The sequence below is a fragment of the Lepus europaeus genome, chromosome 2 (assembly GCF_033115175.1).
Source record: "Lepus europaeus isolate LE1 chromosome 2, mLepTim1.pri, whole genome shotgun sequence".
NCBI classification, from domain to species: domain Eukaryota; kingdom Metazoa; phylum Chordata; class Mammalia; order Lagomorpha; family Leporidae; genus Lepus; species Lepus europaeus.
This window is the reverse complement of record NC_084828.1, coordinates 121,994,231-122,021,648: the sequence shown is the minus strand read 5'-3', so window position 1 is coordinate 122,021,648 and position 27,418 is coordinate 121,994,231. Positions and strand designations below refer to the sequence as shown.

Here is a 27,418-nt window from a genome sequence, read left to right as displayed (position 1 = left end):
GACAACTGAAGCCCGAACCCAGAACTTACATATTGAGAGTAACCCTACCCTTTTTTCTGTCTGTGCAGATAATTTTGCTCTGAAGGCTACAGTCACCCCCATGTCATTGAAACCAGGTTGGTTATTCAGATGACAAGCAGGTTGTGCCCCACATGCAACATCTATACCTGTACCCTGATTTGTCCTTGTTTTTCTTTCCATCACTCAGTATTTATAGACTAAGGGCAATTTTCTCAGATAATAGATCACTGAAAAAGTGGCGTTTGGTGCATTGGTTAAGTAGCTGCTTGGGACACCCACATCCCATATACCAGAGCATATTCACATGCTGGGGAGAGCCGTGCTGTGCGGAGAGGGGGCGGCCCGAGCTTTGGGGTCCCGAGAGCAGGTGGGTTCTCTCAGGAAGAGTCTAGGGTCCGCCTGAGCGGGAGGCCCAAGAACTTTGTCCCGAAATGAAAGGGGAGGAAAACAAAGGCACAAGGCCATCAACGGTGGCAGGCTGGGTGCAGACGCCTAGGGGACTGACCCCGAGGAGACCATTTCCTTAGACCGCAGACCTTAGTTCACTTTCTCCCCGGCTCCGCCCCACGTGACCACGGCCGCTCACGTGAGCGTAGCCCTGCGTGACCTGCCTGGGAGTCACGTGAGCGCCCGTGGGCACGTGATCGCGGTCCGCGCCGGCCTCTGGCGGCTGCGCTTGCTGCGGGTTTCGGAGTCTCCACCGCCATTGCCTCTCGGTCTGCCGCGAGGCCCATGGACGAGGAGGATGAGGAAGCGAGGGCGCTGCTGGCGGGCGGCGCCGACGAGGCCGCCCCAGGGGCCCCCGCCGCCTCGCGGGCGCTGCCGGCCCTCTGCGACCCCAGTCGCCTGGCGCACCGGCTGTTGGTGCTGCTGCTGATGTGCTTCCTGGGCTTTGGTGAGCCGGCTGGGGTGGGGCTGCTAATGCAGGAGTTCCCGACTTTCTGTCGGAGGCAGATCCGCAGCGAGCTCGCCCGTGCCACGGGGCCTCAGCACAGCTCTGGCTTCAGCTCCTGCCTGTCCTCTGTTTTCCCTGGGTGGCCGCATCCCGGCCAGTGGGACGTCGCTAGTTATTCCGCGTCCCGAACGTGGGGCTGAGTTGCAAGAGCGTTGACCCGCGCCCTTCCCCTCCAAGGCCCCGAGGCCAGCGCCTCGCCCCTGGGGCCATCGATGTGATGGCAACCGCCGATCTTCCAGTCTCCTCTCCTGGCGCAGTGTGCTCAGCGGAGTTCAAAAAACACGACCTGCTCCCCCTCATCGCCCCCCAACCCGAAATGACCTTCCTTAGCTTTTCTTACTGAAATGAACCATTGAGTTGGCAGTCTTTGATGTCTCTGGGAAACGCCTGCCTGGTGTCTTGCTGAAAGCCCTCGTGGGTGGGTAGATGCGTTCTTTTCATCTTCCGCTCTGCCACTGTGAAGCAATCGTACTGGACCAGGCTTGCGGTGGTTTTGGGGCTGCTCGGTTTCCCTTACGAAATCCGATGACTCCGAAAAAAAGAACTTTCCTTCCTTTCTACAGTTTTTTAATTTACTCAAGTATTCCAGTGTTAGTAGTAATTAGCTGTGAAAGGCTGGCTAGAACGTGGGTAAGCTGCGGGCTTAGGACCCTTGTGGTGGTTCACTTTAAGCTGTTGCTGAATACATAAATAGGCGTGAAGGATGCTTTGGAGTTTGGTTTCTTTGTGACTTTTTGTCCCTCCCCCCGACCCTGTTTTTCAAGACATGATGCCCATCGTTAGCTTGAATACGGGGACAGTGGATTCCTTTCTTGCAAACTGTTAAAGCAGAAACCAGAAATTAAACAAAAAAATAAAACAAAAAAACCGCAAGAAAATCCTTTAGAAAATCGTTCCTAGGGAAGCAGATTGTTTTTGGTAAACTGTGGCTATCAGCTTGAGTTTCAGGAGCCAGCTTCATACTTAAGGACAACTTTCCATCCTTTGAAGCTGCAGCTTCGAGTGTTTGCAAAGTCAGTGGGGAAATGGAGGCAATGTTGTGGCCTACCGAGACTCTCAGTTGTTTTACCTTGTAAGTGAATCGGAGTGTGTGAATCTCATCTCTCCACACCTTCCTTTTTCTAAACCCCCAATAGACAATATGACGTTTTATTATTTTTTTACTCCTGTCAGTGCATTTGCTGAATTATTTGAGGTCGAGTATCCTGTTGGTAGAGCTAGAACTTGTTTCAAATATTGGTTTAGTTAGACTAGTTAAACTCCATTGCTCTGCCCTCAGCATAAAAGGTGAGCTCAGCTGACATTATTAGCAAACTGCTGGAGTTGTTTGTAAAATTTTTAGAGTATGTTGGTAGCTTTAAGTAAAGAAAATATAACTGTTTGATGATGATGCTAATAAAATACTAATGCGTGAAGCGTGATCAAAGTAAAATGGGAAGACAGCTGATTGCTGCTTCTTGACTCCTTAATTTGGGTTGCCAGTATTTTCTGCATTCGCACACTGCTAATTTGAGAAAGTTATTTGGCTACATTTCAGAAAATACTGGTGGCTAAGAAGGTGATCCCCCTCAATTTCTATAGTGTCAGTCCTTGAGCCCATAGTGCATATACACTTGAAACTTTTATATGGACAATATTATTAAATATAAAATTCTTTTTCCTAGGCAGTTATTTTTGCTATGATAATCCTGCTGCCCTTCAGACTCAGGTTAAACAGGTAAGTTGGTTTTTCACTTGTTTCTTTTGTTTGCTTTGAGGCAAGTGTAGCTGCTGAGACATCAACTCTCAGGTTGCCTAAAGTGTGCACCAAATTCATTTTAACATCTGTGGTCACTACAGCAGCAAGCAGTACTCTTAAGTTGAAGTGAGTTGACACAGGGGATTCATTTATAGCATCTCTGTGACTTGAAATTGTTTCATACCTTAAATAGTTGTATGCTCTTTCCTCAGGATTGCCAGAATACTAGTAAATTTTTGTTTTGTTTCATTTGCTCATTGCTTAATCATCTGAATGACCAATGATTTTGTTGAATACTTTTTTGCCTTTGTCAGTATTTTGTTGTTGATGGTGTTATTTTGTATTTAAGGTGTGGATACTGATTCCAGAGGATTGTCTGTGTTAATATTTTTTGTCTGGTTTTGTATTGAAGAAATGTATTTGATGTTTATGGTTTCTTGGGGATCTACATAGTCATTTTTCTTTTATGTTTTTTACCTTTGGGTAGGAAAAATGCATAGATTGACCCTTTACCTGCTAGAATGAGAGGGAAGGAGGTGGGAGTTGGGAGGGGTGGAAAGAGTGGACTAGACAGGGGTAGGCTGGGAGTGTCCTTTGCTATGTGTGAGGAGTCCTCACCGCAGGAAGCACTGAGGGGACAGGAATATGTAAGATAGACAGGGGCAGTGTCAGTGGCATGGGCCCTGGAATCCATTAAGTCCCTGAACTATGTGTGGACTCAGTAAGTTCCCCGGCTTCCTAGGTGTGACCATTTTTGTGGGGCAGAGTGCCATGGCTTCCATGAGATTTCCAGGGAAGTTAGTGACTTGTTGATAACAGGAGGAATAATGTACTCATGTTCTATTTAGACCGTTAAATTTTAATTTGTTGTTAAGCATCAACTGTTTGGGAAAATAATTTTATTTTCTTTCCATGTAGGATATGCAGGTGAATACCACGAAATTCATGCTGCTGTATGCCTGGTATTCTTGGCCCAATGTAGTTTTGTGTTTCTTTGGTGGCTTTTTGATAGACCGAGTATTTGGAATACGGTAAGCCTGAAAAAACCCTCACTTATTGTTAGGAAAATACAGAGCTGGATTAAGATGTTTCTAGGAAGAACTGAATAAAACTTTTGTATTGAAGATGATAATCTGAATGAGGGATTTTTAAAAAAAAATTTGTCTCAGTTTTTTTTTTAAAGATTTGTTTGTTTATTTGAAAGGCAGAGGTACAGAGAGCCAGAGGCAGAGGCAGAAAGAGAAATCTTCCATCCGCTGTTTCACTCCCCAAATGGCTGCAACGGCCAGAGCTGGGCCGATCTGAAGCCAGGAGCAAGGAGCTTCTTCCAAGTCTCCCACGTGGGTGCAGGGGCCCAAGGACTTGGGCCATCTTCTACTGCTTTCGCAGGCCACAGCACAGAGCTGGATCGGAAGTGGAGCGGCCAAGTCAGCACCAATATAGGATGCCGGCACTACAGGCAGCAGCTTTACCTGCCATGTCATAGCAGTGGCCTTCAGATGGGGTTTTGAAATTTGATTGCTATCTCAGTTAAGGTTGAACTAGTAAATCCTGCTGATAGAATAAGGTAACTCAGCTATCTAAGGTAAACTTTGCTCACACTTTGGGTCAGACGAACCAGAGTCTGAATCTGATTGCTGTCATTTGCTTAGCTTCCTGAGCTTCCGTTTCTTCACTGGTAAAATAAGGATTCTGATTCCTGTCTTGCAAAGTGGTCATGAGGCCAGTAAAGGTTACGTGTACGTGGTGAGTGTACAGAATTTGGCACAAAAGTGGTATGTGCTTCCCGAGCCCAGTGAGATTTTCTGTTTCTTCTTTATGTGAACCTCAAGCTTTTTGTGACCACTTCTTTTTGGTGCTGAGGAAGCTGTAACACTATCAGCTTTGTCACTTTTCATCCTCATGATTATGTGTGTGTTGTGAGTAGAGATGTGAGAGACAGACAGACATTGGGAATACTTTGAGAAAACAGGCACCAAGGTGATGAAGGGTCTGCAGACCCTGTCTGGTGGTGGGTGGGGGTAGAAGAAGCTGTAGGTGTTTAGACTTGGGGATTAACTTTAAAAAAAACTTATTTCTTTATTTGAGAGAGGGAGGTGGGGAGGTGGGGGGGAGGGGAAGTTGGGGGAGAGAGAATGAATATGAGAGAGAGAGTGAGAACTCCCATCTGCTGGTTCATTGCTCATGCACCTGTAAAATGGCCAGAAGTAGGCCGAGTTGAAGTTGGAAACTGGAAACTCAAATCAGGTCTGCCGTGTGGGTGCTACAAATCCAGTTATTTGAGCTGTTGCTGCTGCCTGCCAGCATCTTTATTAGCAGGAAGCTGGAATCAGGACCCAGAGCCAGAAATGAAATTAAGGTACGCCCGTGTGGGCATCTTAACCACCAGGCTAAATACCTGCCATTTAGGGATTAACTTCTAAAAATTTGGGAGAATTAGAATATGAAAGAAGAATTCTATGAATTTTTCTTGGTCTCAAGGGATAGAATTAGCTTAACTTCAGAGGAACAGATTCTGCATGGTTTGCTTGTTGGGTTGACTGGGGGGTGAGGTAAGTTGTCTTGGGACCCTGTGAGATTCCAGTGTTGGAGAACATTTACAGAATGTGTATGGCCATTTCACAAGGCTCTCGAGAGGAAGTAAGCTTCAGGTGTGCGGTTTACTCATGACTTCTCTTCTGATCCTGGCATTGTATTACTCAGGGGCGACATTAATCAGATATTCAGTCTGTACAATATTAGATTTGTAATCGTATTAATAGGGTTGGTATGATATATTTGACTTCAAATGTAGTTTTGGTTATCATGAATTATAGCCACTTAAAATTACTTAGCATAGAATTCCTTGGAATTAATCCTAAACTCATAAGTTTTAAAATTCCATTTGTGAAGAGTTTTGGCACTGGAATCTTCTTGTAGATTATTTAATAAGTTTTAGCAATTTTTGAAATTAACAAATCCTCTCAAATGCTCTGAAAAGTCTAGGCTTCTGTAGATTAGCTCTGAGCCTAGGAAAGCTGCTGACTTGAGGGGCAGATGAGCTCTTTATTTGTCTTTCCTTGGAGGCAGTGCAGAGGGGGCAAAGAAAACCAAAGTGAATTGTTACTAAAGGACTTGGTACTTACTAATGATGATGAAAAAAGAAATTAAGAACTTTTTATCCTTCTCTCCCTCTCGAACAGGTGGGGCACAATAATTTTTAGCTGCTTTGTTTGCATTGGACAGGTAAGGGAGACCAAAGCCGTCATTGATTATTTGATAGTGACTATTGAAGTCTTGTCTAATTAATTCTGTTGGCAGAGATGTGGTTAATGACTGCATAGCTTACATAAGCAGAGTCTATAAATGCTTATTTTATTTAACATGTAGTCTATTTTAAGCCTTGAATTAGATGAACAGTATTGTTTTAATTCCATGGACTTACTAAGTAGGAATATTAAAACCCTGGTAGGAGTTATCATTTATCATAGGTTACTAATTGTTTGTCTTGAATACCTTGAATTTACTTTCTTACTGAATCATCAATAAATTCTACTTTGTAGGTTATCTTTGCTCTGGGGGGAATATTTAATGCTTTTTGGCTGATGGAATTTGGAAGGTTTGTGTTTGGGTAAGTTGTACATAATTTCATTTAACCTGTTATTATTTTAGTTAAAGATTTGAAGAATAATTTATTGTATCTTCTGAAGAATTTTTTCAAAGCCTTTAAATGTAGCTATAGTATATGGAGCTATTTCTTAGTTATCTTAATTTTCTTGTAAAATAAGCAACAATTTTGAATAATCATAGTTAGCTAAAATAGTTTTCTAGAAGTGTTCTTCAAAATTTATTGTGTGTGTGTGTTTGTGAGAGAGAGAGAGAGAGAGAGAGAGAGAAAGAGAAAGTGCTCTCATCATTGGTTCACGCCCCAAAAGCCTGCAATGGCCAGGGCTGGACTGGGGCCGAAGCTGGGAGCTGGGAATACAATTAAGGTCTCCCATGTAGGTGGCAGGAGCCCAATTACATAAGCCGTTACCTCTGCCTCCCATGGTCTGCATTAGCAGCAAAATGGAATCTGGAGCCAGAACCAGGAATTAACCCTGATATTCCTATACGAGATGTGGGCATCTTAACCAGTATCTTAACCACTAGGCCAAAGCCCATCCCCTTGTTCAAAAGTCCTTAAAGCATGATTGATACCTCTAGACTGACTGCCCTGTGTCTCATCTGTAAGGTGTTTCTGAGTCCACCCTTGGGCTTCTTATTCTAAGGGACATAGATGAGATAACTTTTTTTTTTTTTTAAGATTTATTTATTTACTTTTGAAAGGCAGAGTTACAGAATGGAGAGAGAGAGAGAGAGACAGAGAGATTTTCCATCTGCTGATTCACTCCCCTAATGGCCACAGTGGCTGAAGCTGAGCCAGGAGCTTCTTCTGGGTCTCCCACATGGGTGCAGGGGCCCAAGCAGTTGGGCCATCTTCTGCTGCTTTCCCAGGTGCATTAGCAGGGAGCTGGATTGCAAGTGGAGCAGCCGGGACTTGAACCCATGCCCATATGGGATGTTGGTGCTGCAGGAGGTGGCTTAACCTGCTATGCCATAGTGCTGGCCTCCAGAACTTAGTCTTAAAAACATCACTTCATTCATGTTCTTTTCATAGACACCAGGGACATGTAAACCTATGACATCCCCCAAAAGCGCTCTAAGTAAAAGAGAAGAACACAAATGTACATGAAGGTATAAAAGGGATCAGAGACCGAAATGTGGTCAGAAATGGCCTCGTGCACAAAGTGGCCCTTGCCAGCAGGGTTAGATCTGCAGCAGTGGAAGAGCAAGAACATCTTTGGATGAGGACAGAGCGGTGAGGAGGGCTGTACTAGGATAGGGAGGAGAGAAAGTGCCTAGCCGAAGGCCTTGAGTGGGAATGGTAAGTATGTAGAACTTGCTGACAGAAAAGTAAAGCCCAGGGAGTAGGAGAATGTTAAACATGGAAAATGCACTGGGGCATTGATTGGCAGAAGAGTGTGAGTCTTTGTGATTTCACAGATCTGGACCCTGCAACACTGTAGGCAGCATGGATGGTGATGTGCTAATGCAGACTCCCCCTGTTGCCTGTCACGGTTGAGTGTAGCCTCTCAAATGACTCCAAGATGTAGAAGTGTGGAACAACTGCTTCATGATGCAGCTGGACTTTCTGGGTCAGGAATATGGGCTGGAGCTTCATTTGGAAACATTCATGGAAGGCTGGGGCAGGAAGCATCCAGAAGCTCCTTGACTCACATGTCTGATGCCTGGGTTTAGACATCTCAGAAGGGCAGCTGTCTGGAACACTGTGTGACTTGCTTTCTCCCTCTTTTTTTTTTTTTTTTTTTAAAGATTTATTTATTTATTTATTTGAAAGACAGAGTTACACAGAGAGAGAAGGAGAGGCAGAGAGATAAAGAGGGAGAGAGATCTTTCATCTGCTGGTTCATTCCCCAATTGGCCACAACAGCTGGAGCTGCGCTGATCCGAAACCAGGAGCCAGGAGCTTCTTCCGGATCTCCCGCATGGGTGCAGGGGCCCAAGTACTTGGGTCATCTTCCACTGCCTTCCCAGGCTATAGCAGAGAACTGGATCGGAAGTGGAGCAGCCAGGTCTTGAACTGGCACCCATATGTGGGATGCTTGCACTATAGGCAGCGGCTTTATCCCCTACACCAGCCCTGCAACTTGCCTTCTCATGTCCACAGTTGGTCTTCTTGCAAAGTGGCTCACATGAACATTAGCGGGACAAGCAGATGCCACCTGTTATGACCCAGAAGCAGTCACAAGCCCACCTAGATTCAAGGGGAGGGAGCAGATAAGAGGAATGTCTAAGTTGATAAATATGGTATTTAAAAACTAACTTTTCTTCCTTTTCCTATTTTCAGGATTGGTGGGGAGTCTTTAGCTGTTGCCCAGAATACATATGCTGTGAGTTGGTTTAAAGGCAAAGAACTAAACCTGGTGTTTGGGCTTCAACTTAGCATGGCTAGAATTGTAAGTATGATGACAGCCTGAAACCAAAAAAGAAGCAGAGGATTGGATTGTGTAGTCTTAAGAATCACAGGATGTTTGTGTGTGGTGAATTAGATGTTGATTTTGATTTCACTAGAACATAGTACAGCATTTATTTTAAGTAATGCATTTCCAATGTTAGTAAAAAGTAGCTAAATGAACATTCAGTAATTCAAAGAGTGCAACTTAGGGAAGGACCTTGTGAGTTGCGGTGCCTGGTTTGTTATCCATTGCTGGCATCCCTGCTCTGCAAGTCTGCACACAGGCTCTGCCTGCACACTCCTGGTGCTGCACAGCTCACTGTGTGACGGGGCAGCCCACCTACTCCTTTAACTTTATGAAAGCTGGCCTCATGTGGTGATGACACATACCTCCCTTCACAAGTTTCTTTAACTGATTGCTCTGACTTTTGCCCTCTGTGGTTAATGTTTACCTCTGCTGTGTGACAGCATTTGCTCGTTTGAGGTCAGCTCTTAAGTTCTTGGTCAGGTATGCTCATTTCCTGTGTTGTCTCAGCCACACGAGCTGGGCCCCAGCTCCTTCACTGTGGGGTTCATGCCTCTCTGGACTTGTCTCAGTGAGCTAGTGCTCTTCCTGGTATTTTGTATCTCAGAATGATCATGGTGTTTCAGGTCTGATGGCAGCCATGCAATGGAACAGCATTATGTTTTTATTATGGCATCCTAATAATTTTTCTAATTCTAATAGAGAATTTAAAAAAATCCTTGCTATTAAAAATTAGGTTTTCAAAGACTAATGCATGTGATGAAGATGTAACATATCTTTAGGAAGAAGAAATCCAGTGTGAAGAGTTTTTGATGTAATAGTCCCTCCTGGGTATTTCTAGGTTTCTATACATGAAGGTTCTTTTCAGTTTTCACTATTACCCATACTGCTGTAAGTCTAACACACACTATAAATCTTGTCTGCATCTCTGATTGTTTCTTTAGGCGAGGTGGCTAGGGATGGAATTAGTGAGGCAGAGGGTTTGTTAGGGTCTCTGAGGACTGTTGAGATATATTTTCACTTTGTCCTCTTGGGGTGTTTGCATCCCTGTCCATGGGATAAGAGAGGATCCATTTTATCATAGCTTTGATAATTATAGGCTATTAATTAAAGAAGTTCACTTTATCAATTTGATTCAAAATAGCTAAATATTTCAATTAGTAATTCGTTGGTAATTTCAGAAAACTAGTGTGTTTCTTTGTGTTTTCTAAATCTTACCTGCAAGGATTATTCCAAGAGGTTTTGTTATGTGTCTGTCCTAAGTCAGGATGTGTCTGTGGCAGTTAGTGGGTCAGTGTCTAATAACTTGTGGTACAAAGCTGTTGGGGATGGTGTGGACGGAGTCCTTCTGCACTTTTGCTCCCTGTGCATCCTCCAGGATGGTCACAGAAGTTCTGGGTTTAGCTCCCCATGAGTTTTTCGGTTTCCTGGGCTATGAGCTTGTCTGAGTTTACACATGTGGACTGCGATCACATACCTCCTTCTAGTGAAGAGACCAACAGACCTCTCATTTTTCTTAAAATCCCTGTGTTAGCCAGGGATTGGAAGCCCAGCACCCTTTTGGCTTTCCTTAGCAATTTGTTACTTTTAAGCGAATTCTTTCAAGTATCACTGTGATGTTTGCCAAGCCAGGTCATCAGGCATTTAGAGGGAAAGGAGTGTTAAGGCAACATTCCTATCTTTGAAAAGCTCGCTTTCAGTGCTACTGGAGGAAGTTTCCAGTAGGTCTGTTTAATCTTACTGCTGATTTGAGTAATGTCGTTGGTAAGCATTTTGTAAGGAAGAGCCGTGTGAGATGCGCTGCTGTCTTTGCTGTGAGAATATTGTGGAGGACATGTTCATTTCTCTGTCTTCACTAGAGTCTGAGCCATCAACAGCATTTAACACAATGGATTCTCCCTTGTCCCTGACTTCTTGTCTTGGGTTCCAGCCTACTACAGTCTCAGGGTTTTCCTCTTGCCTTTCTGTCTGCCCTTTCTCTACCTCTTTAGTTGGTTCTCTCTCGCTGTTCTCAGCCTATAAATATGGAAGAGCCCCAGGGCTTAGTCATTGGCCACCTTCCCTTTTCTGATTGATCACAGCTTCTGTGATCCTGTCTGGTTTTGCAATTTTAAATAGCATTTCCTCGCTTCTGAATTTATATCATGTGTCCAGCCCTTTCTGCTGAACTCCACACCCACATATGCAGCTGCCTACTTGACATTTCCACTCGGCTGTCTAGTAGGCGTATCATGCCCCTCTCGCGCTCCAGATTCAGCATTTGACATTCTAACCACCATCTCCCAAACCGCCTCCTGCTGTGGTTTTCTCATCCTCCATAAGGGCAACTTCTTTCTTCCACTGGCTCAGGAAAAAAACTTTGGTGTTATCCTGAGCTCCTCTTTCTCCCCTCACATATTTTCTGCTAGCAGATCCTATCAGATCCCCCATAAAAATGTGTCTGTATTCTGATCACATCTCACTGGCCCACCTTGTCTGAGACCTGGTACTTCTGTGTGGGTAATTGCTGAAGCCCCCTAACCAGAGCCCTTGGGGAAGCCTTTGTTCCCTCCTCGAGTCGTTTTGAATACAGGGATACTTCAAAAGTTCACAGAAGATGGAATGTAAAGATAAGTTTGTTTGGGGGCAAAATTTTATTGAGATCCACACATATTTTTCATAGTACACATTTTACATGAACTTTTTTAAGACTACACACACATGGATTTCAAAATTTTTTTGTGACGAAATAAACTTACTTTTTAGTTCCATTGTCCACAAACCTTTTGAAGTACTCTTGTCATCCAGAGTGAGTGTGTCAGAGGCAAAGTGGACCGGGTGCCTTCTCTCCTCACAACGCCACTGGCTTCCCATCTCACATGGCATAAAAGCTGAAAGTCCTCAGTATCGCCTGTAGCCCCCTTCCCCAACACTGCCTCTTTGGGGACCTTGCCTTCAGCTTTCTCTTCTTCCTTTATGCTGTCTGGCCTCTGCGCTCCTTACTGTTCCCTGAGTGTGTCAGGCAGCCTGCCTCTCCGGGTCTCCGTGTTGGTTGTTGTTCTTCCTGGAGTTCTTCCCCAAGATACCCTCACAGCTCCATTCCGAGTCATGTTTGCAGCAAGGGTTCCACTCCTGGTTTTATATTCTTCTTCTGTCCTCTCTTGTTTTCCCGACTTTTGAAAGCACTTAGCATTATTTAATATATTAATTAATATATATTATTAAATGCATTTGATGTGTAAGCTTTTTGAAAGTTGGATATTTTTCAGTTTTGTTCTTCATTATATTCTCAACAGCTGAAACAGTGGTCGAAACATCATAGGGGCTAATTGCTAGTAAATGAATAAGTGTCATGTCATGTTCATTGTCCTCTTTATGGATATTTAAAGGAAGGATTTTTTCCTTCAGATTTTAGTACCAGGAGAAACTTTATTTTTTTCTGAGCTACTGTATATTTTTGTCTTAGGTACTCTGTGAATGTTCTAATTCATACTTCCTTAGTGCTTTTGCTGCTTGGAAGTTCTAAATGTTCTATGCTATTTTGAATAGTAGCATTTTCTAATAAATAGGTATTTTTTTTGGTGTAGTAACCTTATCCATGACTTTAGCTTTGTGTTTTAGTTGTTTCCTTCTAGTTTTTTTTTTTTTTTTTAATTATGTCTTGCTTACTCTGGATTCTAACCATACTTATTTCTTGAAGCCATGCAATCCTTTTTTCCTGAACAAGAGCTATAAATCATTGAAAATTCTGTTGATTCCCTCCCCCCCTTCTCTTTTAGGGCAGTACAGTAAACATGAACCTCATGGGCTGGCTGTATTCTAAGGTTGAAGCTTCATTGGGTTCTGCTGGTCATACAACCCTTGGGGTGACACTTATAATTGGTGAGTGAATCCTGATTCCTGCTTCTTGTCTCTGAGTGCTTGTCACAGGACATCTGGTGGCAGAGTGCTTTGATTATAGTTTTACCTCCACAGTTTGCTTGCTTTTTGACCTAACTGTAAATAGCCAATCATTTAGCTGCAGTTTGCGTTTTAATTTCTACTTTCCTGAACTGGAGGCTCTTACTCCTCTTTGTCTGCTTCCCTGTTGTCATTTGTATCATGTCTACAAAGAGCTAGTGTCTATGGAGATGTCTTGAGAACAGTCTGGGAAACTGCATATGAGGCTTTGGTAGTCTGTAGCAGCAGGAAGAGTTGTTTCCCTTTGATCAGATTCAGCCAGTGCACCCAGAGAGCCCAGATTTTGTAGTAGTCATACATGTAAAATGGTTGAAATCCTCCAAGCTGGGAGTCAGGAGCCTGCATTCTAGTGCTGGCTCCAATTAGTTCTGTCATCTTAGACAAGAAAGCTAACCTCTTGAGTCTCAGTTTTCTTTTGTGTAAAATTGCTGGTGTTTAACCAAAACTTCATTCCCTCCTGTGGTGCTAATTGGTCTGTGGGTCCCTGAGAAGTGGGTGTGGCCCTATGGGTTCCCTCTGAGCAGTGGCTTGTCTAACTAAGGTCTGATGTGCATGTAGCTGCTTGCAGGGCTCTGGAGATACCTGTGCTATGGTGGGGTCAAAACTCTGTGCCCAAGATTTGCATACCTTATTCTATATAGTTCCTTGGTAGTAAAAAAAAGAGGACAGTGGGGAGGGAACCATAAACAGGCAACTGTATCTAAAAACTTCTTCCAAATCTTCCCTCTCAAATCCTTTGCCTTATTTAAAACCTCTTTCTGGAGTTGTTTGGTCTAGCAGTCAAAATGCCTATTAGGAAGCCCACATCCCACCGCAGAGTGCCCGAATTCAAGTCCTGTCTCTTCTTCCTCGCTCCAGCTTCCTGCTAATTGGAGCAGGTAAAGGCTCTAGTACTTGGGTCCCTGCTACCCATATGGAAACTGGAATGGGAGCTCTGTCTGTCTGTTTCTTTGTTTCCGTCTCTTTGTATCTCTCTGCCTCTCAAATAAAACAGCAGCAAAAACAAATCCTTCTTACTCTCCAGTGTTTCTCGTATCTGGCTGGCTTCCTCCACAGTAGAGATTTTAGAGCCAGAGAAGGCCTGTGCCATCACCAGGTCAAAACCTCCTGTTTTACAGATGGGGACATTGAAGCCCAGAGGTTTAGCTTTGTGCCCAAGATCATTCAGCTTGTTAGAATGAGCACTAGAACCCTGTCTAGTGACTCTCATTTCAACACATTTTTTTTTTTTTCAGTTGGATCATACCATGTCAGCCAATGAAAGATTCATGGAGACAAAGAGACAGAGAGCTTTTCTTCTACTGGTTTCCTCCCCAGGTGCCCACAACAGCCAGGCTAGAAGCTGGGAGCTTGAAAATCAATCTGGTCTCTTGTGGGTGATAGGGATATAACCACTTGAGACATCATCACTACCTACCAGGGTACATTAGAAGGAAGCTGTAATTGGAAGCAGAGCTGGGACTTGAACCCAGGCTTTCTGATATGGGATGCAGGTATCCCAAGCAGGGGCTTAAATACTATGTCAAATGCCCACTCCCAGATCCATTCATTTTTACTAAGCTTCTTTAGAAAATTATTCTTGAGTTGTGGGAAGTGTAAACTGTAGTTACTCTTTATTCTTATTTGTTTTGATGGTAGAGAATCAGCAGTAGTGAGAAATGCTGAGCCCATAGGAAAGAGCTTCTGGGAGCTGTGCTTTGAGAAGGTGGAGCCCTTTGGGCTGCTGAAGGGCAGGGACATAGATTGCAGAATTCAGGAAGGCATTAAAAGGACCATGAAGCAACTGCAGAATCAAACTACTTTTCTTATTTTCCCCCTTGCATCTAACAGCAGTTGGTGCCTAGACTGAATTAAATGAGGACTGATTTACTAATTTATCATCCCTTTTCTTAACCTGTATTCTGCACTCCAAGACTGCACTAGTTTGTTCTAGTCTTTTTCTTCTCTGCACCCTTCTACCAAGAAATAATATGGTAAAGGTGACTGTTTGTTGAGTGTTGATCTTCTTCTGTCTTGAGTTTTCTTATTCATGGCAGTAAGTGTCTTCCCTGTCAGCAGTTGCTTTATTTTCTGCTCTTTATATGATGTGTTACCTTTTCTTTCTTTTTATCTTTTCTCTCTCTCTCTCTCCTCTTTCTTTCTAATTATTTGTTTATTTGAAAGTCAGATTACACAGAGAGGGAGAGACAGACAGAGGGAGATGTTCCAGCCACTGGTTCACTCCCAGGTGGTTGCAAGGGCCAGCTCTGGCCCAGGCCGAAGTCGGGAGCTTCTCCAGCTCTCCCATGAGGGTAGCAGGGGCCCAAGCACTTGGGCCATCTTCTGCTGCTCTTCTCAGGCCATTAGCAGGGAGCTGGATTGGAAGTGGAGCAGCTGGGACAAGAACCAGCACCCATATGGGATGCTGGCATTGCAAGCCGCAGCTAAACCCACTGTGCCATCCCGAGTGTGCTGCCTTTTTGAGTCTTTTGTCTGATTTTCTTTTTAAAAAATTTTTTCTCTTTTACATAGGGGGCTTAACGTGTGTTCTTTCCCTAATCTGTGCCTTGGCTCTTGCCTATTTGGATCAGAGAGCAGAGAGAATCCTTCATAAAGAGCAAGGGAAAACAGGTGAGTCTAAGTGAAAATACAGTGGCACTATGGGGAATTTTGACCTTTTGGAGATAATTTATAATGAGATAAGTTCCTAATACAGTATTGTAAACTCAGTGGCTTAACACATATTTTTTTATCTTTTACTTCCATATCTGTTTCTGCTTGTCGAAATTTTTGGATACATTATTTTCCCCTTAAACAGTTTGGTAAAGTTTACCTTCTCAGTTGTGCTTTGTATATTTGCAAAATTATCGTGATTTCTGGAAGGAAGCAGAAAGGTGGATAACAGACTTAGGTTCTGCTTTTTCTTCTGTTTTTGTAAGTCATCCCAGAAATGTCACTTGCTTATTATACTAGCAAAATATCCTTTAAAACTGAATTGCAAAGGTTAATCACTTGATTAAAAAAATAACACTGGCCATGGTGGGAAGCTTGTTGGGGTGGGAAGCTTGTTGGGGTGCGCGCCATGCTGATGATGGCCTCCCTTTCTGCTCTCAGGGGAGGTTATCAAATTAACAGATGTGAAGGACTTCTCCTTGCCGCTGTGGCTCATCTTTGTCATCTGTGTCTGCTATTATGTCGTGGTCTTCCCTTTCATTGGACTTGGAAAGTGAGTATTTCTTAACATTCCATTTTTCCTGGGTAAATTATTATTATTTTTAATTTTTATTTATTTTTATTTTTGACAGGCAGAGTGGACAGTGAGAGAGACAGACAGAGAGGAAGGTCTTCCTTTGCCGTTGGTTCACCCTCCAATGGCCGCTGAGGCTGGTGCACCGCGCTGATCCGAAGGCAGGAGCCAGGTGCTTCTCCTGGTCTCCCGTGGGGTACAGGGCCCAATCACTTGGGCCATCCTCCACTGCCCTCCCGGGCCACAGCAGAGAGCTGGCCTGGAAGAGGGGCAACTGGGACAGAATCTGGAGCCCCGACCGGGACTAGAACCCGGTGTGCTGGTGCCGCAAGGCGGAGGATTAGCCTATTGAGCTGCAGCGCCAGCCGCTGGCTAAATTATAATGACAGCTCAATTATATAAATGTAGCAGTATATTTTACTTCTCTGGTTATGGTTCATATTTATATAAGAATTATTTTATGGGATACAACTGCTTTTCTTAGTCTTTTAAGGGAATACCTAATAACAGTTTTTGAATCATAATATTGATTTGTTTTAATACTTCATTTTTGGACTAGTATTCTTTTATTAATTTTTATTTGAGAGGCAGAGAGAGAGAGCGAGAGTGAGAGCAAGAGCGAGCTGGAGCTCCTATCCACTGCTTCACTTCCCAAATGCCTCCAACAGCCAGAACTGGGTCAGGCTGAAGCCAGGAGCCAGGAGTTCAGTACGGGTCTAGCACATGGGAGGCAGGGATCTAACTGCCTGAGCCATCACAGCTGCTTCCCTGGGTCTGCATTAGCGGGAAACTGGAGTCAGGATCCCAGCTGGGAACAGAACTTAGGCATTCTGACATGGAATGTGGGCGTCTTAACCGCCAGACCTAACACCTGCCTCTGCTATTCTTATTTATTTCCCCATTGATTCCTTGATTAAGTGGTTTCTTACTGAGCATGCATCTCCACTTACCAGGGCTCTAATTTTGCCAGACTTAAATACAGGATTCAAAACAAATTCATTTTTGTTTTATCTTCTGCTTCTCATAGAGCCATGCATGAATGTGTTTTTATAACCTGTAAATTCAGGCTGTTGTTTTAAGTAATTTGAAACAAGAGCCCTATTTATTATTTAGCAGAGAATCTGTTAGTACTGCTTTTAAGGAAGGGAAGCAGCCTTATTCCCTGTAGCAGTATTTGGCTTTCTGAAGATTCATGTGTGCTGCTTGCTGTGTATGGACAAGGGGAAAAATAGGCATTATATCTTATTCAGTTACTGAATTATTTATATGAACACTTAAGCTTTAGCAGATTGCTTGAAGATAAATATTAAATAAAGTGGTAGGACAGGTGTTGCAATGCAGCAGGTTAAGCCACTGACTGCTTGGGGTGCCCTCATCCCAGGTCCAGAGTGCCTGGATTGAGTCTGGCTACCCGGGGCTTCCTATCCTGGCTTTGGCCAGGCCCAGCACTGGATGTTACAGGCATCTGGAGGTGAACCAACAGATAGAAGACCTCTCTCTCTCTCTCTCTGTCTCTCTCTGTCTCTCTCTGTCTCTCTCTGTCTCATCTCTTTTCTCTATTGCTCTTGCAAATAAATAAATCTACAAAATACATGAGATAAGGTGAAGAAAGGCAAGTTTATGAAGTTATCCTTACTCGTGTTTATTTTGCCTTTAGTTTTTGAAAGCAGAGTTCTCCCCAGTGTGCTCATTTCTCTATCTTTTTTAATTTTAGAGTTTTCTTTACAGAGAAATTTGGATTTTCTTCCCAGGCAGCAAGTGCAATTAACAGGTATTTAATTAATTCTGTAAATGCTTAATGCATGTGAAGTGTGGGTCTTAAATTATAACCTGATGTTGTAGGAGGCAAAAAAGATGTATGTAACCTAATATCCATAGTGTGAAACGAAGACTGTAGTGGGACTTGAATCCCAAGTGGCCATCTTTGCGTGAATGGAAAAGCAAAGAAGTCTTGGGCTACTCTTTATATTTCTATTTTCTGATGACTATTTTAGAAGAATGTTAAATAAGTTAGGCATTGTTAGGGACATCTTTAATGTTTACTTTTAGCTCTGATGCATTTCATTAAATTTCTTGTGTGTCCCTGGGCAGTATCGTGTATGTCATATCAGCGCCCATGTCTCCAGTGTTCGGGCTCCTAGTGGATAAAACAGGCAAGAACATCATCTGGGTCCTGTGTGCGGTAGCGGCTACTCTTGTGTCCCACATGATGCTGGCCTTTACGATGTGGAACCCGTGGATTGCCATGGTAATGTCTGTGTAACCCCTGGGCTGGGGTCAGGGACTCAGCGAGGACTCCGTCCGGTCTGTGTCCGCTGTCGCTCAGCAGACACATGGTTGTGCCTGTGACAGCAGAGAAACAGTGTCTTGGCTTCAATTTCCTCAGGATAATTTTTTAAAAGGATAATTTAAATTATTCATAAGGTGTTTTTATGTCATTTGGCTTATTTAGCAGGGAAGGCTCACAGTGGAAGTAGAATTTGAAATAGAATAGCCTTGTGAAAACCAGAATGTCTATTTGTTTCACTGATGGAAGACCTCTCTCTCTGTCTCTACCTCTCTGCAAATTTGTCTTTCAAATAAATAAATAAATCTTTAAAAAAAAATAAGACCACAGGCTGAAGTGCTGCGTTTCTTACTGTACACTTGGTAGGAATTTCCTTCCTTAGAAATCTTCCTGCAGGTTTAGTTCAGATTCTGAGAAGTGAGAACCCTGCGGCAGAAGCTTTGCACGATTACCATCTTGATAGAGATGATGGAGCTTTTCTAGTAACTTTGTACCTGTTTATAACTGCACCGATAGTATACTGACGTGTCTATCGCTTAGTATTCTTTCCAGTAGTGAGCATTGGCAGTATTGTAAATTCGGCCAATCTGGTAGGTGTGGGTGGTTCTTACATTTAATCATTAGGTTTCTTTTGTAATGGAAGGAAGAGTCGGCATTGGGTGATGCTTCACAGACAGTGGTGGCAGGTGCTGGGTTTGGTGCTGTGCTCTCCAGCAGGGTGTTGAGGACCCAGAGGCAGGATCGTGGTCTGTTGGCATGATGTTGCCTTGGTTGCCTACTTTGCAGTTCCTAATAAAAACTGGAAAAGTAGCTTATCTGAAACCTTGGTTAAGAACTTTTTGCATATTAGCCTTATATTATCTTTCTTGGTCTTGAATACACTCTGGGCCACTTATGCATGTATATAATGTGATGACAAGTGAAAATGATTAAGTCAGAGTGTATTTTTTTTCTTTTTTTGACAGGCAGAGTTAGAGAGAGAGTCAGAGAGAAAGGTCTTCCTTTTCTGTTGGTTCACCCCCCAAATGGTTGCTACGGCTGGCGCACTGTGGCCGGTGCACTGCACCGATCCGAAGCCAGGAGCCACGTGCTTCCTCCTGGTCTCCCATGTGGGTGCAGGGCCCAAGGACCTGAGACATCCTCCACTGCACTCCTGGGCCACAGCAGAGAGCTGGCCTGGAAGAGGTGCAACCGGGACAGAATCCGGCGCCCCGACCGGGACTAGAACCCGGGGTGCCAGCACCACAGGTGGAGGATTAGCCAAGTGAGCCACAGCGTGGGCCAAGTCAGTGTGTATCTTGACCGTGGAGGGATACTGTGAGAGAGGGCCAGGATAGATTTTTATATTCTGAAGATGAGTTTTAGTGTAATCACAATAAAAGTTGCTCAAATATTCATATATGAGCTACTACGTAGAAGGAAACGTCCCTCTTTGTTAATGTCGGACTTTTTACCTCTCTGCATATTGCTTTGTGTAGTGCCTGCTGGGACTGTCGTATTCGCTGCTGGCCTGTGCGCTGTGGCCCATGGTGGCATTTGTAGTTCCTGAGCATCAGCTGGGAACTGCATATGGCTTGTAAGTATGCATGCTGTCCCTCATGTATGAGAGCACTTCAGAAGTTCATGGAAAAATGGAATTAAACGATGTTTTGATGATTTTTTTCCATGAACTTTTTGAGGAGCTCTTATATGCATGAATTTTAAGGCATTTTGCAGCAAAATGAATCTACCTTTTACTTCTGTACCCCTGAAGTTTTTGAATAGCTCTCTCCTCTGCCTCCCTCTGCTCTATCAATTTTTTGGTCACACAAAACTCCAGGCCTCTGAGTCTGATTGTCTTCAGGCTCTGGGAGAGCTCTGACCCTGGAAATACTGGAAAAATCAGTCTAAGATATTGTTGTAGCGAAAAATGAGCTCCATGCCTGCAGCAAGGGAGTGCGGGTAGGCTAACTCCTAAGGGGCGATTGCTGACATCACTGTTGATCTGAGGGCAGCTCAGTGAGAAGCTGAGTCCCAGAAAGGTAAAAGAGGGAAGCGGCATCATGGTGGGTGTTCACGGAGCCCATGCTTCCTTTCAGCAGCAAGGTGGGAGTGTGCACTGCACGTAATGAGGCTGCTCTCTCACCTTTGACCTGACAGTCCCAACACTGATAGTATGTTGTTTGTAGATACTGACATTTATGCCGAAGTGTTAGTCGAGGTATGAATGAAATGTGTTTGTGTATTCTTCAATGGCAGCATGCAGTCCATTCAGAATCTCGGGCTGGCGGTCATCTCCATCATTGCTGGCATGATACTGGATACTCGGGGATACTTGTTTTTAGAAGTTTTCTTCATAGCCTGTGTTTCTTGTGAGTACCCCATGTGGCAGCGTTTCATTTCTTTGAACACGCTGCAGAATGCTCTCATTTTTACTTTGAGGTTTGTTGTTATTGTTCTTTCCCCACCCCCTTCTGAAACCAAATCCCTAGAATTTCCCCAATTCCTGCTTAGCCTGTGTTCCAGTTTTACAGCTGGAGACTTTCTAGCTCTCTGACAATTTACAAGCATTTTCCAGGAGGTCCTGTCCTTCCTGCAGAAGTGGAATCTGTTCATACTCTGTGTTAAATGTTTATGATTCTGGGGACTGGCATTCTAGTGTGGTGGTTAAGCTGCTGCTTGTGAAGCCAGCATTCCATATCGGAGCCCTGGTTAGTCTTGGCTAATCTGCTGCTGATCCAGCTTCCTGCTAATGTGCCTGGGAAAGCGATAGAAGATGGCCCAAGTGCTTGGGTCCTTGCCACACACGGGAGACCCAGAAGGAATTCCAGGTCCCTGGCTTCGGCTTAGACCAGCCCTTTCTGTGTGGCCATTTGGGGAGTGAACCAGCGGATGGATGATAGTCTGTCTCTCTCCCTCTCCTTCTCCCTTTCTCTATTGCTCTCTACTTTTCAAAAAAATTATAGTTTTTGAAAAACATTTAACATGTTCCACCTTAAAAGATCGTGAATGTGTTCCTAGAGTGGATTTGTGGACACTGGTGTGATTTAGATGTGAATGCTTGTAAATTATTCATCAATTTTTAATTTTTTTAAATTTTCAGTCTGTCATTTAATTTTTACCTGTAATCATTTATTAGTTAAAATTAGGAAGCATTAGGAAACAGTTGAAAAACTCAGTCAACATTTTTTATAATCTTTACCAAATACATAAATTGTGTTTATCAAAAAATATTCTGCTATACCATATTGATGTCTTTTATGCTTCAGTTCATTTTTTTTAAAAATACTTATTTGAAAGTCAGAGTTACACACACACACACACACACCCACACACACCCACACACCCAGAGGAGAGGCAGAGAGGTTTTTCATCCGCTGGTTCATTCCTCAGATGGCCGCAACAGCCTGAGCTGGGCTGATCCGAAGCCAGGAGCCAGAAGCTTTTTTCTGGTCTCCCATGTGGTTGCAGGGGCCCAAGCACGTGGGCCATCTTCCACTGCTTTCCCAGGAACATTAGTAAGAAACTGGATTGGAAGTGGAGCAGCTGGGACTCAAACTGGTACTCGTATGGGATGCAGGCTCCACTACACCATAGTGCCGGTGCCAATTCAGTTCAATTTTTATCATCTCAGTTTAAGAAACAAGTGCATCTTGGGAAGATTCCAATGGATAAATTATTTTTTTATCATGTTTCATAGCTTTTCTGTTATTTAAAAGGAAGTTATAGCTATGCAAATATTTGTGTAGGCGTGTGTATGGTTGAAGTTTACCTGTAATACTTATATTGAAAAGATTCTATGTTTATGTTTGTTTTAGGAGGGAACCTAAATTTAAAAAATACTTAGTTATTTAACTATAAAATAGACATATGTTTTTCAGACTTAAGCCCCCCAAAGACTGCTTCTCTTTGGCTTTCTGTAAGATGAGAAACAGCCCAGGGACTGGCAAGGGTGGTTGGGAAGTGCTGGGCAGAACCAGCCCTTAGGAAGGGAGACGCAAGGCTGGTGGGCTGGCTCCCTCTCCTCCTGCAGCAGTCTCAGCATCTTCTTTCCTTTTTAAAATTGCTTTCTTTTCATTTTATTTGAAAGGCACAGAGACAGGGAGCTTTTCCATCATGTGGTTCACTCCCCAAATACCTGCAACAGTTGGGATTGGGCCAGGCTGCAGTCAGGAATCCAGAACTCACTCCGAGTCTCCCATGGCGGTGGCCAGTACCCCACTACCCAGGCCATCACTGGCTGCCTCCCAGGGTGCATATCAGCAGGAAGCCAGAATCGGAAGCAGCCGGGATTTGAACCCAGGCACTCCTATAGGAGATATGGGTGTCCCAAGGGGCCTGTTACCTGCTGCAACAAATACCTGCTCATTTTTCCCTTTGTGGCCTGGCAGTTCCAGGGCTGAGTAGCCTGTGGAGAAAATGCTCTGTAACTTATTTTCAGTACTTTTAGAAAAAAAAAAACTGAATAGTGTTTTAAATGCCAGTTGATTAAGGGTTGATTGTATCTAAGATTTACTTTGTAATTATGATTACATAGGAATCATGAAGAAGAAATATGTATTTTTAAGAGCCCTGTGTTTCTTCACTCCTAGTGTCACTTTTATCTGTGGTCTTACTCTATTTGGTGGATCGTGCCCGAGGTGAGTACAAGGGCTGATATTTTCTTGTCAAACTCTGTTGAATTCTCTGGTAGGGTCTCTGGATTGACTGCATATCTTTTAAGGGTTAGTATATGTAATAAAGACCCTGCCCATAGTGATAGAAACACATATTGATTATATAATATTGAATTACATATTCTTGACGTTCACATTTATTAAAATTGCTGTCATTCTGTTATCCTCTAGGGAGATTAGTTTGTCTTGTAATATAAACGTTGAGATGTTATCTTCAATATTAGCAGAAACAATTATGGCATTAAAAAGAGGAAACCTTACTCCATATCCTATGTTGTTATCCTATATATTTTTTAAAAATAAGCAAATGTATAGCTGCAGTTTATATTTTAAAATTAAAAGTGTTAAAGTCTTTGGTTTAGAATTAGAAATTATAGATTCTTTTTGCTGATATTTACAAGTGTATGCATTCGTGCTTTTTTGTTTTTTATAAAATTTTGATGTTGCCTTTATAATTTTTTTTACTGCTTACTGCCAAAGTCTGTTAGATATTTAGCAAAATGTAATACTGTTTAATTTTTGGTTATTTCCTTTATTTTTTCTGTATTGCTGTTGTTACTGAATATTAATATGGTGTCCCAGTTAACAAAACTTGAAGTGATACATAAGTCCAAATTGAAAAAACAAAAAGCTGAAATTAAGAAGTGATTATTTGTATCTTTTGAGAATTCCATTTATTTCTCTTGGGAAGATTCCAATGGATAAACTATTTTATCATCTTTCATATAAACTATATATTTAAAAGGGAGTTATATCTGTGCAAATGCTTGTGTAGGTGTGTGTATGGTTGAAGTTTACCTGTAATACTTACATTGAAAAGATTCTATGTTTATTTTTTGCTTTAGGAGGGAATCTAAATTATTCTGCAAGACAAAGGGAAGAAATGAAAATGTCCCATACTGAGTAAGTGTTAAAAGGGAGAAAAGTTACCTTTATTTTGGAAATCTTAAATATTAGCATTTTTCTTAAAGATTTATGTATTTATTTGAAAGTCAGAGTTACACAGAGAGAGGAGAGGCAGAGAGAGAGAGAGAGAGAGAGAGAGGTCTTCCATCCTCTGGTTCACTCCCCAGTTAGCTGCAACGGCTGGAGCTGAGCTGATCCGAAGCCAGGAGCCAGGAGCTTCTTCTGGGTCTCCCATGAAGGTGCAGGGGCCCAAGCACTTGGGCCATCCTCTATTGCTTTCCCTGGCCATAGCAGAGAGCTGGATCGGAAATGCAGCAGCCAGGTCCTGAACCAGCACCCTTATGGGATGCTGGCGCTTCAGGCCAGGGCATTAACCCACTGCGCCACAGCACGGCTCCAAATATTAGCATTTTGTTTCAAGGTATTAGATTTAGACCAATTTTTAAAAGATTTATTTTATTTATTTGGAAGAGTGATAGAGAGGGAGAAATAGAGGGAGAAATAGGTGGCTTATCCTATGGTTCACTCCCCAGATGCCTGCAGTGGCCTTGGCTGAACCTGAAGCCAGGAGCCTGGAACTCAATCCGGGTCTCCCACATGAGTGGGAGGAACCTAACCACTTGAGGCATCACCACTGCTTCAAAGGGTCTATGTTAGCAGGAAGCTGAAATTGGGAATGGGTACTGGGTATTGAATCTAGGTACTCCAGGAGGGACGCAGGCATCTGTACAGGCTGTGTCTTAATTGCAAGGCGAAGTGCCTGCCCCATAGAAGGATTTTTAATTCCCAGATATTTAACATACTATGTTAAAGAAAAAAATATAAAAATGCAAATATAATATCCTAACTTTACTCAAGGTAAAGTATGCAGCATAGATATGTCTTAAACTCAGTTACTTGCGTATAATATGAAAAACATACTGAAAGAAATAACTCCAAAGTATTGATAACTATCTGAATGGAAAGGTTATAAGGATTTTTTTCTTGCTTTTCATATTGCCTAAGTGTTCTACATTGATTCCCTATTACTTGTATGATCTTGAAGAGTTATACAGGTGCCAGCATCATGGCACAGTGGATTAAGCCACCACCTGAATGCTGGCATCCTATATGAGCACCAGTTTGAGTCCTAGCTGCTCTGCTTCCAATCCAGCTCCCTGCTAATGTGTGTGGAAAGCAGTCCTAGAACGTGGGCCCCTGCCAGCTGTGTGGGAGATCTGTATAGAGTTCCTGGCTCCTGGCTTAGGCCTGTCCCCCAGCCCTGGAGTGAACCATTTGGGGAGTGAACCGGTGGGTGGAAGATCTTTCTCTCTCTCTTTCTGTAACTCTGCCTTTCAAATAAATAAATGCACCTGTTTTTTTTAAAAGATGTATTTATTTATTTGAAAAGCAGAATTACAGAGAGGGAAAGACAGACCTCCCATCTGTTGATTCACTCCCTAAATGGCTGCAATGGCCAGATCTGGGCTGATCTGAAGCCAGGAGCTTCTTCTGGGTCTCCTTTGTAGCTTCAGGGGCTCAAACACTTGGGCCATCTTCTGCGGCTTTCCCAGGTGCATTAGGAAGCTGGATTGAAAATGGAGCAGCCAAGACTCTACTGGTGCCCATATGGGATACTGGCACTGCAGATGGTGGTTTTACCTGCTGTGCCACAGTGCCGGGCCCAAATAAATCCTTAAAACAAAAGATGATATACAATTATCCAGAATAATGTGTAACTTTTAACGTTTGACCCTACATGTCTTGTAATACTTACAGTTTTTTTCATTCTCTAAGCCAGGTAGTACTTAATGTTTTTGTCTTCCACTTTTTGATAATTTACTGCATTTTGTTTTGCAGATGAGAAATTTAAAGGACTGTGTTGTCAGAATGGATTGCACACATCTTTGGTTTTAAAACCTCCTTTTTTTTTTTTTTTTTTTTAAAGTTAGAGCTTAGTCATTAGGAAAAATGATGGATTGGCAAGATATATTTCCGATGTACCTATTGCAAAGTGAATCTGCTGGCTGTGTGCTTTGTGCTGTCTGCTGCTGAAGAATTCGCCTTTAGAGCAGGCTGACGACAGGGAACACTTTGGAAAACTGCTTTGCAACATCCCAGGGAACTTCAGGAAGTAAATGATGGAAAATACCGGGATTTTCATTAGATACCTTTGGGATGCGATCTTTCCTCTATCTTACAGCAGGAAAGAAAACTTCTGAGGGGGACAGCAAGGCCGGTTTGCACGGTCTTGTAACAAGCGTTCCCTTTTGCGATGGGGAATGTGAGCAAGTCATTTTTCTGAAGCCTCTCCCCCACCATCACTTGCAGATGGCGCCCTGCTCTCCGTTGGGTTTGAAGGCTGCTGAGCTCTGACCCTTTTGGGTTTCTTACCTGTTACTGAGATCCTGCTCACTAAGGGACATAATTTTATAGTACAAACTTTCTGTAGCTCTTCCTCATGCTCTAACAACTCAAAAGTGTTCATTTATGGTGATGATTTCTTATCTAGATGGATAAATAAAACTACTGCAAAAAAGGAATACCTGATATCTTTTAACTTTTGGTTTTTAAAATATACTGAAACACCGATTGTAATTATTCATGTGAAAGATTATCTGTAAGAAAACCCAAGTTGGCATAAAGAAAACTTGCCTGTTACTGTCCCTGAAAAGTCACAAGTAGCTTTTTCTCCAGTGTAGGACTTTTAAGTTACCATTTTGTTGATTTTATTAAATAAAACGGGACTATGACGCTTCTCTGAGAGACCTTAAGACTTTGCACATTATTAATGAAAGTCAAGGACTTTTCCATGTGTTTTGCTCTCTGTGGGCTTCTTTTAGGCGGCATATACGAAATCACTGTGTTTAGCTGAGTGTCTTATGTAAGATGTGTGGCATGACATTGTTATGCTTGGAAATGCATTCCTTATGCAGGGTGACTTCATGGACATCACGTTTTCCTGACTTAGAGTTTCTGGTGTCATTATTCATGCGTATGTTCTATGGGCTCTGTGCTAACATGGCAGCTACACCAGCGAGCCAGAGTGCAGGCAGTGGGCGCTGCTGTTGCATGGCTCGTGTGGCCTAGCCCCTGCCTCACTCCACTGCCTCTGTGCTGCAGCCACAGGGAGCTGCTTCCATGTTTTCAAGTAGCCTCTCAGGGGCTTTGTCCAAGCTGTTCCCTTTGTTTAGAAGGTTTTTCTCTAGGGTTCTCTACAACCTGATGGCATCTGATTTACAACAGAAAACCTTAGCCCCAGCCCAGAACCATTGTTCTTTGTGGAAACTCTTCCAGACCCTTCAGGTTAAGTGAGGTTCTTATAAATGTCCCGCGGTCTTTGAAAAACCCTGTACTTCTCCTTTTTGGCTTACCTCAGTTTATAATAAAGAATTTATGATGGTGCGAGTATCTCTGTCTTCCTTAGATTGTAAGCTCCATGAGGGCAGGGGCTGTGTCTGTTTTATTAATAATGGTTGTATCCATTGTGCCTAGCATAAAAAGGCGCAAAATAAATATTTTTGAATAATGCATAAATGAAAAAGAGTGAATTTTTGAGAGATAAGTTGGCAATATGAATAAAAAGACTTGGAATGGTGGTGGGCTGCATGCCTTTTGGCTTAGCAATTCCATTTCTAAGAATTTGTCCTAAGAAAACTATCAGACAAATATACCTATAAGTATGTTTT

At 42.9% G+C, this 27,418-nt stretch overlaps 1 protein-coding gene across 2 annotated transcripts; it reads left to right on the top strand.

Annotated features, from left to right (window-relative positions):
- Positions 1 to 659: 659 nt before the first annotated feature.
- Positions 660 to 27,303, top strand: MFSD1 (major facilitator superfamily domain containing 1). 2 transcript variants are annotated; one of them, XM_062212517.1, is made up of 16 exons: positions 660 to 916; positions 2,641 to 2,693; positions 3,633 to 3,745; positions 5,897 to 5,939; positions 6,257 to 6,324; positions 8,605 to 8,713; positions 12,496 to 12,598; positions 15,188 to 15,286; positions 15,770 to 15,881; positions 17,617 to 17,673; positions 17,994 to 18,150; positions 19,668 to 19,765; positions 20,428 to 20,540; positions 22,761 to 22,808; positions 23,690 to 23,747; positions 25,590 to 27,303. In XM_062212517.1, the coding sequence occupies exons 1-16, from the start codon at positions 754 to 756 to the stop codon at positions 25,591 to 25,593; spliced, it is 1,398 nt and encodes a 465-aa protein (XP_062068501.1). In that variant the 5' UTR covers positions 660 to 753; the 3' UTR covers positions 25,594 to 27,303. The 2 variants fall into 2 exon arrangements, with proteins under 2 accessions (XP_062068501.1, XP_062068506.1); XM_062212522.1 differs by lacking the exon at positions 25,590 to 27,303 and having other exon boundaries at positions 23,690 to 23,751.
- The last annotated feature ends 115 nt before the right edge of the window (positions 27,304 to 27,418 follow it).